The 12,473-nt window shown below is 48.4% G+C and overlaps 1 protein-coding gene across 2 annotated transcripts; it reads left to right on the top strand.

Moving 5' to 3' along the window:
- Positions 1-3,070: 3,070 nt before the first annotated feature.
- On the top strand, positions 3,071-10,460 carry XPA (XPA, DNA damage recognition and repair factor). 2 transcript variants are annotated; one of them, XM_068927092.1, is made up of 7 exons: positions 3,071-3,209; positions 3,287-3,410; positions 3,740-3,886; positions 5,931-6,036; positions 7,803-7,968; positions 8,697-8,814; positions 10,230-10,460. In XM_068927092.1, exons 2-7 carry the CDS (start codon positions 3,338-3,340, stop codon positions 10,376-10,378), a joined length of 759 nt encoding a protein of 252 aa, XP_068783193.1. In that variant the 5' UTR covers positions 3,071-3,209; positions 3,287-3,337; the 3' UTR covers positions 10,379-10,460. The 2 variants fall into 2 exon arrangements, with proteins under 2 accessions (XP_068783193.1, XP_068783192.1); XM_068927091.1 differs by having other exon boundaries at positions 3,161-3,410.
- The last annotated feature ends 2,013 nt before the right edge of the window (positions 10,461-12,473 follow it).

Genomic DNA, 12,473 nt, shown 5'->3' with positions numbered 1-12,473 from the left:
CGGCGCATCCTTGTTGCCCTTCTCTGGACCTTTTCCAGTTTTCCTATATCCTTTCTGAGAGGCAGGAAACACAACTGCATGCAGCGCTTGCGGTGTGAGCTCACCACGGATCTGCAGAGAGGCATAATTACATCCTCCATTCTGTTCTCCATCCCTTTCCTTATAATTTGCTTTGCTTTTTCAACCACTACTGCACGCCAGGCCAGTCTTTACGCAGCCCACATAAACTCGAAGTCTCACTCCTGCGTGGCAGCAAGCGGTTCAGGGATCATCATGGTTTCTGTAAAGTTAGGACGAGGTTTCTCCACGTGCACCATTTGACATTTACCTATCCCCAATTCCATCTACTCTTTTACCGGCTAGTTACCCACACTTCTTTACAGTGGACCTTCAACCCTGCTAACCTAAAAAAAGGTGTATCATCAGCAGGCATTCTCATCTTGCCGCTCGGGCTCCTCTCCAAGGGCACAACGAGTTGTGAAGCACTGGCTAGCTGCCTGCCTGTACTCAAAACTACTCACTGACGCGGTTCTCCATCGCTATGGACTAATGTGTGCCTACACACGCTGATTAACGGCAGCTACCGTTTAACACGTGGCTACCAGGAAGTCCTACTTGGCACACAGCTCCAGGAGAATCTAACACACAGCTACCATTACGGTTATTAGCTTGTGTGCACCTATTAAACCATGTGCATTTAATAACATCAGTGTTAACGCATGAACAGAGGTGTGTGAGACAGTGTGAGCCCTTGCTAATGCGTAACTATTGTTCTTACAAGTTTCCCATCACTACAAAAATTAGTAACACCGTACCCGATTCATTCTGATCCGAGCGCAGACTTGGGAATAGTATTCCGCTCTGACTGCCCGGTCGGATGGAGGCTGGGAAAAAAAAAAACTGTAAGGTAGGTTTTAAGTCAGTTTCACTTAGTGAAACGCTAGCTGCGTTGTGTGGAATAGTTGCAGCCCACAGACAATTTTGTTTGAGGGCCTTGTCCACGAATTCGCTTTTGCGTGTATGTTTGGACTTTCTTTTAATCTTAATTTTGAATTTGTGGCGTAATAGCGCTATTCTTCTACCCTTACGTCCCGACACAGGCTCCCAATCTTATCCTCACTGTAATGCAGTTTGGGTTTGTGAATGACACAGAATTATTTGTCAATCCCCCGAGCACAATTCAAATGTTCACCCTTCCCTAAATTTCAACTCCAGTAGAACAACTAGTGAGAAAAAGTGAGAAGAGAAGAATAAAACAAGGGATCCAAACATAATGATGCTTGCTTTTCAAGCAATTAATTCCAGGTTCGAGTGATCTAGTAAACAGTTGGCTTCAAACTACTTGCAATGTATTTACCAGCAACCATGTTACTTCCTAAATCCAAAGGAGAAAGTAATGAGAGGTTAGAGAGAGATGTATCTTCATATTGTGTCATTTCACAAGCCCCTTTCGAGAAGTCGGTGACACTGATCTACTGCGAGTCACCTCACATAGGCCAGGATTATAACTGACATTTTCATCTACTAAATACCTTGTTTTATAGGCCCTTCTCTTTAACTGCAGAGGGTATTTGGACAAGTTAATGGCAGCACTTTTCCAAGTTCCTACAAAAGCGATCTTGCGGAAAGTGGACAGTTTATTATGACATGGTCATCCTGATTAATTTGGAGGGAAGAGTTTCTGGATTGCACAAAGACCTGTGACAAGAGAAACAAAATTTTAATCGATAGGAGGAACTACTTGCCACTCAGGCAGACGTTTGAACCACTCAAAAGACGCCTCCTCTGTGTTCAAGCATGTATTAATTCCCAGAAGCAGGATGTTATTTTCATACATGTTCACAGCACACTCTGCTGGCTGCTGCTGAAAATAATATCAAAAGCTGACGACACGCCAAAAAAAAAAAAAAAAAAAGGGCAAAAAACCCGTAACCGTGTGCTTCCACCCGGCAGAAACACGGTCTGTGTAGGTAATTGCTGCGGATAGCGAGGATGGGGGCGTGGGGATGGGGGGGTTCCTGGGGCGGCAGGGAGGATTTGGCAGGATACGGGATTAGTTTCCTGGAAGAGAAAGCCCGCCGGGGGAGGAGGACTCGGCCGAGCGCTGTGAGGGCTGGCGGTGGCGAGCGCACATGGGTGCTGGCGCGTCTCCCTTTCCTCCGCTTCAAGGACAGGGGCAGGCACGGCCCGAGCGGCAGGCCAGGGTGGCCGGGCTGCTCAGCGCTAAGCTGGCTTGAGGGGGGAAAAGTGGCTTACAGCCATATTTGCATGATAAAGCAATTTTCCCTGCAATGGCCCCGGTTGGCGGGAGGTCGGTGAGCAGGCTCAGCTCGGGCCTTCCCTCGCCCGCGGCCCGCCGCGGGTGGAAGGAGGCGCTGGCGGTCGCTGGGGGCCAGGCAACGGTCCCGCGGCCGCCGAAGCGCCTTGACCGAGCAAAGGCGAAACGCGGCCCACCGCCGTGGCGCCGGCAGGGCCCGAAAGCCCAGGAGGCCCCGTGAAGGGCCGAGCGGCCTCGCCGCCCTCTGCCCCTGAGCGGGGTTTGGGGGGGGGGGGCAGCGAAAGCCTCGCTGCCCACCCACCACCCGGGCCGGGGGTGGGCCCAGCTCCCCCCCCCCCCCCGCCTCACACACACACGCCATGAGGCGCGTTTGGAGGGCACCCACGGCCCTGGCCAGGCAGGGCGGCCCGGGAGGCAGGGGAGAAGCCCGCCGGCGGGCGGGGAGGGCGTGTGTAAACGGGTGGGAAGGAGGGGGGGGGGGTCTTCGGTGAGGACTGCGGGGCTGCTGCCTTTTCCAGCCGGCGCAGCCTCCTGGCTCGGAGCCCAAAGCCCGGGGGGGGCCGGCTGCGAGGGCGCATGAAAACCGCGCACGGTGCTGGCTTAAACGGCCCCGACCCCCCCCCCCCGTTTCCTCCCCCCCCCCGGCCCCGTCCCGCCGGCTGGGCGCCGCCACCGCCCCCCCCCCCCCCGGCTTCTCCCTTCCCCCCCCTTCCTCCCCGCCCTCCCAGCTTCCCGGCGCCCCTTGCGGCGGCGGCGGCGGCGGCGGGGCGGGGCCAGCCGGCCGGCGGAGCGGGCGCTGCGCGCCTGCGCGCGGGCCTCGCCCCTTTCGCCCCCTCCCCCGCCTGCCGTGGTGCGCAGGCGCACTGCGGCGGCGGCTCGGCGAAGGGAAGGGCGAGCCGCCGCTGCCGAAGCAGGGGGGGAAGATTTGCGGGCTCCGGCGGCCCCGCCGCCGCCATGGCGGGCGCGGCCCCAGCTCCGGCCGGCGAGAGGGAGGCCGCGGCGGCGGAGGCGGCGGCGGGGGGCGAGAGGCCGCCTCTTTCGGCGGCGGCGCTGGCGAAGATGGAGCGGAACCGGCAGCGGGCGCTGGCACTGCGGCAGGCGCGGCTGGCGGCCCGGCCCTACCCTGCCGCAGGTCTGCTCGCCTCGCCGGGCCGGGCCGGGCCCCGCCGGCCGCGCTCCCCTTTCCTCGGGGGCGGCGGCAAAGGCGGCGGCGAGGGAGGTGGGGGGGGGAAGGGCGCCGCGCGGCCGTTGGGCGCGAGGCGGGTGGGGGGGGGGGGGCGCCGCGGCGGCGGCGGCGCGCGCGCGAGGGGCCCCTCCCCCCCTCCTCTCTCTCTCTCTCTGCGGGGGGGGGGGCGGCTCTGGCGCGCGGCGGCCCCCGCCTGGCGCCGCGGGGAGGCGCGCGCGCCCCCTGCCGGCGGCGCGGGCGGCGCTGAGGCGGCCGCTGCCCGTTTGTCTCCGCAGGCGGCGGCGGCGGCGGCGTGCGGGTGAAGGCCCCCCCCAAGGTCGTGGACACGGGAGGGGGCTTCTTCCTGGAGGAGGCGGCGGCCGAGGAGGAGGAGAAGGAGGAGGAAGAGCCCGGCGCCGCCGAGCGGATCGTGCACCCCCCCGGTAAAAGCGCGAGGGCGGCGCGGGCGCCGGGAGGCGGCGCCGCCGCCGCTGCTGCTGCTGGCGCGGAGTTGGCGGGGAGCGGGCAGGAAGGAGCGGGGGCGACACTGAGCCCGGGTTGGGCCGAGGGAGCGGCGTGGGCACCCCCCCCCCCTTTTTTTTTTTAATTTTTTTTTTTAAATTTAATATTCTTAAGGCATGTTTCTGGGAACGCAGAATTTCTGGCGGGTCTCAATCTTTCTGTAACAAAGCAGCTAGCAAATCAGGGGGCGATGAAAATTGAAGAACTGTGAGGAAAGGAAGTGGGGCACGGTCAGTGCTCTTGGATGTGGCGGTTTCTGCCTTCCCCCGTAAATGCAGCCCTGTTATTTCTTTGGGGAATTTGCACTCGTAAGGCCCTAGTAAGTGTTAAATCAGCGTGGATTCCTCAGCTCTGGGAATTTGGAGGCTGGTACCCTTTATGCCAAGGTGGGAGCAGTGCTGCAGTGTCAGCTTTTATCATTATAACGCATATTGATGCCAAGTTGCTGATTTCGTTTGGTGGGGGATTTCAGCAAATTGTCTTGTAATGTTCTCTCTCCCAAAAGCAAATGGAGAAGTAAGAATCTCAAAATAGATACATTTTCTTCCCTGGGATTGCCTTTGTCTTGCTTTGTTCTGCTCTGAATCAGCTGCAGGGCTGTTGGTGCAGTGTACCTCTTTGTTAGAAATCACCACCAGATTTCATTAAGAGTGTAAGCAACTAGCAGCCCTACTGCTTGTGAGGGGCTGCTGTTTAATAATAAATTAAGTAGGTCTGGGATGCGTTTGCACTAGGAATGTTTTTGCTGTACAATTCATAATGTCATTGTCTTAATAAAATGTCTGTATGTTTGGCACTAGTGCCTTAAAATATGAAGTGCAATATAATAGCATGACTGTGTGAAGTACTCAGCTTCCTGCTGTGACCAGTAAAACTTCGAATGGGGATAAAATGTCATATTTGCTAGATTCAATCTGCTATAAATGCAAACACAATTAAAAACGTATGATGTTGCATGTCAAGAATTAGTTTTATGTTTCAGTTACTGTTAATATTCTACACTGCTATCTCACTTGCAGCTGGTGAAACTGTATAAAAAAAGTTAATGTTCTACTAGGATCGTTTTGTTGTTGTTAAAGGAACATGTTTGATAGCTGCCTTTACACCGAATCAGTGGTTCTCGGTGTCTCATGGAATGTAAAGCAGATGGAGACCCTCCTGGAGGTGATCTACCCGGCGTGGATGTGGCCAGCAGTGATGGCCGGGACTGGGATGAGCCTGGGCTTGGAGCAGTGCTGAGAGGGCTTGGGGAGAGGATTGTAGTGGAGCTCCATCCCCATTCCACTCCTAGCAGCTCTCTGGCCGTCCACCTCCATGTCTGCCACCTGAGATGGACAAGAGCTTTGTCATCTGCTCTGTGCCTGCGTTGAGCACTATCTTGGAGAGGCAGGTGTGGCTAAGCTAGGAAAAGAAGGGAGCAGAGCTGAGAGGACTCTGGTGCCAGTGCAGCTCCTGTACTACTTCCTGCTTTAGCCACTTTCTCTTAACTGCATCCCCTTCTATGTTTTCTCCCATTTCTGACTGCATATCTCCTGTACATCAGGAGATACATTGGAGGGCCAGAAGGGAGGAAGCTGTAGGAGGGGATATGAAGCACTTCATGAGGGAAGTGTGGAGTGTGTCTGTGTGTGTGTGTGTGTGTGTGTGTGTGTTTTTTTTTTTTTTAAACAATTGCTAAGTTGAAACAAATGTGTGCTTTTGAATGTTGAAATCTAATACTTAATTCAGTGAGCCTTCGAGCAAGAACAGAAATCTACCAACAAAGGTGGAATTACTGGCTATAAGTTTTTGATTTGTATTTTCTCTTTCTGGAAAGCTTTTTGTGAAGGAATGAAATTGGTCTGTAATGAATGTTATGAAAGCTATAATGTAAGTTTTAGTAAAATTGCCTGTAATACCAATTCCAAATACTTGTTTTTAGCATGGTAATTCCTTTAAAAAAAAAAAAATCTTTCTTTCCATTAGCACCTGTACTAGAGTTTGACTATCTCATCTGTGAAGACTGTGGCAAAGAATTCATGGATTCCTACCTTATGCAGCACTTTGATTGGGCAACATGTGATAATTGCAGGTATTACAAATAATCAGGAGAGGGAAGCTTTGTTTTATATAAAGATTGATAGCTATAATTTAGTTAATTACAGGCCTTCTATTAGATGGCTGTCAGGAAAGGGATATTTTTCAATAAGGTATTGCTTGCTGGAAAAGCAAATGGAAGTTGTCCAGTACCTCTGTATTTTCCATTGTGGAAGTGAAGAACAGCAGCATGGTTTCATATGTGTGTCTGAGGATAAATGGCATCAGTAAATGTTTGCATTCTGGAAATAGTGCCTTAATGAGCAATTAGTTTTTATCAGCATGTCCGTGGAAATTATTTTGTGATTGCAGACTGTTAACGTTTGGAAAAGTAGCATTGATTTAAATACATAAAACAGACTGTTGGTTCTTAAAAATAAAGCCAGTTTGGTCATCACTAAGACTATGTCCACTGAGAATATTTGATGTCGTAGTGAGTAGTCAGCCCAAATAACATGTAGCTAGTATGTGGGTAAGTGCGGGTGGGCCTGGAAGATGGCAGCCAAATGAGTCAAAGCTCCACAGGAGGTGGCCAGAGGCCTTGAACGCAGTCGAACCACAGGGCGGGCAGGAGTTCAGCCTCCAGGGGAAGGCAGTCTCTGTGCTCCCTTATCTTTAACTCAGAGAAAACATTCCAAAAGCCATCAAGATCGCTAGGGCAATGAAACAAGCTTTGAAGCAGCCAGCCGCCCGTAAGTGTAGGAATGAATGGGTGGAGGAAAAAAGATTGCAGCTAGAAGTTTGTTGCCATGATGTGAGAGCTTCCCAGGTAACTGCATGGAATATCAAGAGGTGTGCGTACGATTTAAGCAGTTCGTAGGCTTTAGAGACATAGTGCTGTCTCTTGAAGGTAAGATGGGTGATAAAGAGTGCAAGAAGAGGACTTGGGGGCTTTACGAAGTGGTTTCCCTTCAGACTGGTAGCTCTTGTAGCTGAATATTTAGAGAATGCTCTTGAGAGTGCATTAGCTTTTACTCTGAAACCTTGACTTTCAGTAAAGCTATATATACAGCAGTACTTCCTTGAAGACAGTTGCTAGCACTTGGTATTTGGCAGATTGTTTCGGCTTAAGCAGTTCAAAGCGATACAGGTATCAGGGTAACATAAACTTAGTTTTGTTTCGTTTACTGATAAGCGCTACTGTCATTATGCAAACTGTATTTTTTCATTGTCCATGTGATAAAAGTTACAGCATCTTTGTATTTTAAGATCTTTATTTTACTGCTACTCTTTTATGCCTGCAGTCTTGCATTTAGAAACTAGTGCTCTGTCTGCATAGTTAATTTGCTTCTGGGTTCTAGAAGCATATGGTGCGTGTAGATCATCTCACTCAGGTGATCTGACCTATCTCACTTTACACACTTTTTCTCTTGGCCATGTGACGGCCTGTACTTTTGTCCTTTGAATTGTATCCAAGTTGGATGAATAGGCTAAAATTATTCATAATCTGTCTAAGTTTCAGTTATCTTCTTTTTGTAAGAAAATAAAAATCAAGAGAAGGAAAGCCCTTCTAGAAAGACAGAAGTGATTTTCAGAAAGCCTGCGTTTGCTCAGTTTGGAAGGTTTGGTAACTTAATTTCAATAACCAGCTTGGAGTTCAGTTGCAGTGTAAGGATTCATAAAGTTGCTTGCATACCTAGTAACTGAGAGGATGAATGCTGCCAAAATTTCAGGAATTTTAAGGAAAGTGCTGGGGATTCAAGTGCTGACAGTACGTGGCTTTCAAACGTAGGTTTCTCACTATTATTTTACATGTTCCAGAGATGCTGAAGATAAACATAAGCTTATAACAAGGACAGAAGCAAAAGAAGAGTATCTTCTTAAAGACTGTGACTTAGACAAGAGAGAACCAGTACTCAGATTTATTTTGAAGAAAAACCCTCATAATTCACGGTGGGGTGACATGAAACTTTATTTAAAACTACAGGTATAGAAACTGGTAGCATTTTTCAGACCTCTTTTTTACCTTTGTGCGACTTTGGTAAACAGAATGTATCGTTTTGGTTCTGAGTTCTGAATCATTGGGCGAAAGATAAGTACATTGCCCTTTTCAGGCGACAGACTTCTGCTTGCTACCAGGTGTGTAAATCTTCCCAATAAAAAGAGCTGTGGGCAGTTCATGAAAATGTTCCTTTTGAGAGCATTTTAAAGACGCTTGTGACCCAAAACCTCAGTCTGTTCACCCATTCGCACCAGTACAGGTCATGAAGTGAATGTTCTTTTTAGCGCTAAACTGAAGCCTGTGGCAGCTGCTGCTGCGTGTAGCCCTTTCTAGCGGTGGCTCGTGGCCTCATGTCTTCTGCTGTGCTCTCGCAGGAATGGCAGTGAAATTCTTCCAAGACTGTCATCTCTCATTTGCTGCTTTTGTAGGAATGTTTCTTCTTTAGTTGAACATGCCCAAAATTAGTTGGGTTTGACTTTAATGAGTAAATTTTGCCTAGCTGATGGAAAAATCAATTTCATAAAAGTGATCTTTTACTGTGGAAGGAACGTTCATTGTTTGCAAGTCAAGAGCAAACAGAGCGGGAGGCAGAGGCAAGATTTCTTGGGTTGGTTTATTTTGTATATGTGTAGGACAAAGTTAAATTTATGAGTTAGCATAGCTTATTTTATCATTTCAGGGGAAAAAGAAATACCTTTATATCCATCCTGTAGGTAATCAAGCGTTCTCTTGAAGTCTGGGGTAGTGAAGAGTCATTGCAAGAAGCAAAGGAGCTCCGCCGTGACAACAGAGAGAAGATGAAACAGAAGAAGTTTGATAAGAAAGTTAAAGGTAAACAGTCCAACTTACATATTGCAGCACGTAAAACAGTGCACAGCTCTGTTTGGATTTGTTTCTCCATCTAACTAACATAGTTAGAAAACAAATTTTCAGTATGGCAAGATGGAGGTTTTCAGGACCTGACTGGGGAAAGCCTGGAGCAGCCTGGTCTGACCTCATAGCTGACCTAGTTTTGAGCAGGGGGTTAGGCTGGGAGAGACCTCAGGTCTTTAGTCCGAATTATCCTATGGAAATCGTGTAAGTGACAGAAATGAATTATGATACTTCATTATGTTTTATTCTTACTCCTTGGTATGACCCAGAATGTGCCATAACTTGCCTCTCTGAATTACTTTTCTGGACTTAGAGAGAACATGCGATGTGTGGGAGTGGGTTATAATTCTGTCATGTATGCAGTTCCTTCGGGTGGAGGCACTTGTAAATGAAGGTAGAAAATGGCTTTTCCCACCATGTTGTTAAGAGTACTCCGCCTACTGCTTTTACTGATCATTATCTTTGTTTAGTCATTTTAAAAAGATGGCATGTTTGGTTTTGTCCAAGAACTGTCTTACCGTCAGTGATGTCTGTACTGTCCCCTAGCATCCGTGCTTGAGTTTCGGGTTTTTATTCCTAGAGCCAGAAGGCCCCAGCTAGCTGGAACAATTTTGCAAGGAGGAGGCAGAACCTGGGACTGAGCAAATCGCCCTAACAGCATCAGTTTTATGTGTGCAAGGACACTCACAGCAGACCGTAGCTGGCATGTAGGCCGCAGAACTGGATTTAAGTGCAAGTACAGGCCTTAACGTGACCAGACATTTCCAGCCTGAGTGACTTGGCTGAAAATGCTACAACCTTTTGCTCTTTGGTATGCTTGCTACCTGCTTCCAAGTTGCTGAAAACGTGTCTGGCTCACTTGCCAGGCCGTGCCCAATTGAATATCTAGTGCGACTGCACTGCTCTTGCTGGGGCAGCAACTCACAGGATTGGGCATACAGCTTACAGAGAACTGAGAGTCTATTTGGGAGGCATACTCTGACCTGAAAGAAAAAAAAACATTTTTCTTGGTCAGTTGAGGTATTTTGCAAAGTTTTGGTCCAGGTTTTGTTCCTAATTTCAACTGATGGTTTTTGATACCTTTTGAATGACATTCTGTAAATGAGCAGTGAGCAACTGAAACTTACTTCAGATGAAAAGTCTTTCCTCTAATGTGTCATGGCAGTGAATTTCCTGTTCATTAGAATAATATGGACAAAGTGAGGTTAAACTCTGCAAGGAAAATCAAAACGTGTTCTTGGAATAGGATGTTCTCCCCCGAAACTTACAGAAGATAGGCAGTAGGCACATTGTCATCCGTAGGCCTCAGAAAGGTGACTGGCTTGTTTTTTAATAACTGGCACTTCACAAACCCTTTTTACGTTCCTCTCTAGAACTCCGCCGTGCAGTGAGGAGTAGTTTGTGGAAGAAAGAAGCTAGTATCCATGAACATGACTATGGACCAGAAGAAAACATTGAAGAAGATATGTATAAGAAGACATGTACTATATGTGGCCATGAATTAACTTACGAGAAGATGTAGTATTATCATGTTTTTAAATTTCATTAAGTGTCTTTTTAATGGTATTCTGTATTAAAGTCAAATAAACACTGATTGTGAACAAGCTGTTGCCAAATTGTATGCAAAGAATGATGTTCCTTAGTTGTTAAGGAGCTCTATACAGAACTAAGCTTTGGCTATTTAAGCTAGATCTTTAGAATGCAGTGTGTGCCTTTTTAACTTCTTGAAGAAATCACTATCTTACAGTCCCATGGATAAGATGGCATCATTCGGTCTATTTTACATGATGATGAAATTAAAGGAAGTAAATTCACTACACCTCTGCTTGTGCTGGGGGTGGAGGGAAAGAAGGGCTCCACATCTTGTCCCAGCTGTTAGTTATTGTCTGGTCAGCTACTTGAATGTGTGGCATGCTGGCAGTAAACACCTCACTGATGCTTACTGCATTGTGAGATAAGAGTCTGCTGCTTTTATTTTAAGACTTTAAATCCAATCAAAGGAAGGCTCTACTTGGGAAAGGAGAATTCTCTCTTGCAGGAAAGCAGCAAGGTTAGGCCACAGCTGTGTCAATGACGTGCCCTGTGGCCACTCACTACACCTGGACAGGCATAGTCTAGACTTTTTAGAACCAAAATTTACACTAGCAAAATATTACTGGAAAGAGCACACTGCAAGAGAGGCTTTGATAGCCATGGTTATGGCATCTTTTCCCGTGTCATTGCTGAGAGGCTTTCATTTTGGAATAGAAAGCAAGATGACTCATGCAGTACAACATCATCTTACGTACTAACTAACTGGTAAATGAGCAGAAGGTTATTTTTTCAAGCAATGGACAAATACCTACTTTTTCTGTTCACTGCTCTTAGATACACCTGTGGAACAGGTATAAAAACTGCTAAAAGGGAGGAGTGTGCTTTATTCAGTGTGTATTTGTTCCCCATTATAAACGTGGATCACCCTGAAGTCTAGTGAGACTGCTGTAAGTTAGTGGGCGAGAACAGGTCTGAAGAGTGCTGATGGTTCTGCCTATAGACCACTTCTCCATCGCAGAGTGCTAACGTCCTGCTGTGGAAACAGTTTGCGGATGAGCTCATGAGTGCTCAGCCTTATGTTGGCCAGTCATTTCTGGACAAAGGAAGGGGTTCTGCATGGCAGGGCAGAGCCTGCCAGCCAAGGACCTGAATGTAGAATCCCAAGAGTCTGGAGAAAAGCCAAACTGGATAAAGGCCTGTGCAGCTTACAGAACATCAGATACAGCCCAGGCAAAGATGCAGACTTTCCCCTCAAAACAAAAAAAAAAAAAAAAAAAGAGAGAGGCATGAGGCACACCAAGGCTATCACGAGCAACAGCCATGCTCAAGGCTATGCAAAAAGCAGCCTGCAGAGCTCACTTGGGGGGCTGGGGCAGGTCCTAGCAGAGCTGTTGGAGGCAGGTCCTGGTTCCCCACCCCTTCCACAAGGCAGCATGTGCTATGGGTCCCCCTCTCCTCTCCCCCACAGCTTAAAGCAGGAACCGGTACTGGGCACTGGCTGCCACATCACTTACCTGTGGGGAGGCTGTAGGGGCTGCCCTGTGGCAAAAAACTCTTGGCTGTGCCTGCTGCAAGGATGCAGCAGCACAGCCCACGAAAGCAAGAGTGGCAAGCAAAAAGGAAGAGCTGCTGCTGCTGCAGCGCTCTTTTTACTAGGTGGCAGCACACACGCTATTATCAACTTGGGCATGCAGAGCAGGGAGGCACCTTAGATTAGCTAACACATGCAAGGATCTGAAGGCTTGTGGGGTGGCTGATCAGTCAGTGCATTTTGTACAGGGAAAGTGAAAACCCATCCAAACCACATTTAACACCAGAATAACCCTGTCTGGACTGCTTTGCGTTATTGGCCCCAATAAATAGTTAGGACAAACATTCCCAAATAGTAACCTGCTTCACTTTCATTTATTTTTGTCTTCAGTTGTGCATTTTTTCCAGCCACCCCACATTTCTACAGCATCTTTACACTATCCAGCCCCTCATGCTGCAGCAGTTCTAAGTTTCTCCAGTTAACAACTTGTATCACTATGCAAACATCTTTGTTCTTCCCTACAGATGGAACCAGTTTCCCCATCAAGTCAGGT

The sequence above is a fragment of the Struthio camelus genome, chromosome Z (assembly GCF_040807025.1).
Source record: "Struthio camelus isolate bStrCam1 chromosome Z, bStrCam1.hap1, whole genome shotgun sequence".
Taxonomy (NCBI): Eukaryota; Metazoa; Chordata; class Aves; order Struthioniformes; family Struthionidae; genus Struthio; species Struthio camelus.
This window is presented reverse-complemented; position numbering and strand designations above follow the sequence as displayed.

Bases quoted from the DNA above. Each gene is read 5' to 3' on its own strand.
- XPA (XM_068927091.1), top strand. From the start codon at position 3,233: ATGGCGGGCGCGGCCCCAGCTCCGGCCGGCGAGAGGGAGGCCGCGGCG. The intron at 3,411-3,739 runs GTCTGCTCGCCT...TTGTCTCCGCAG, and splicing joins CCGGCCCTACCCTGCCGCAG to GCGGCGGCGGCGGCGGCGTG. The intron at 8,815-10,229 runs GTAAACAGTCCA...GTTCCTCTCTAG, and splicing joins GTTTGATAAGAAAGTTAAAG to AACTCCGCCGTGCAGTGAGG.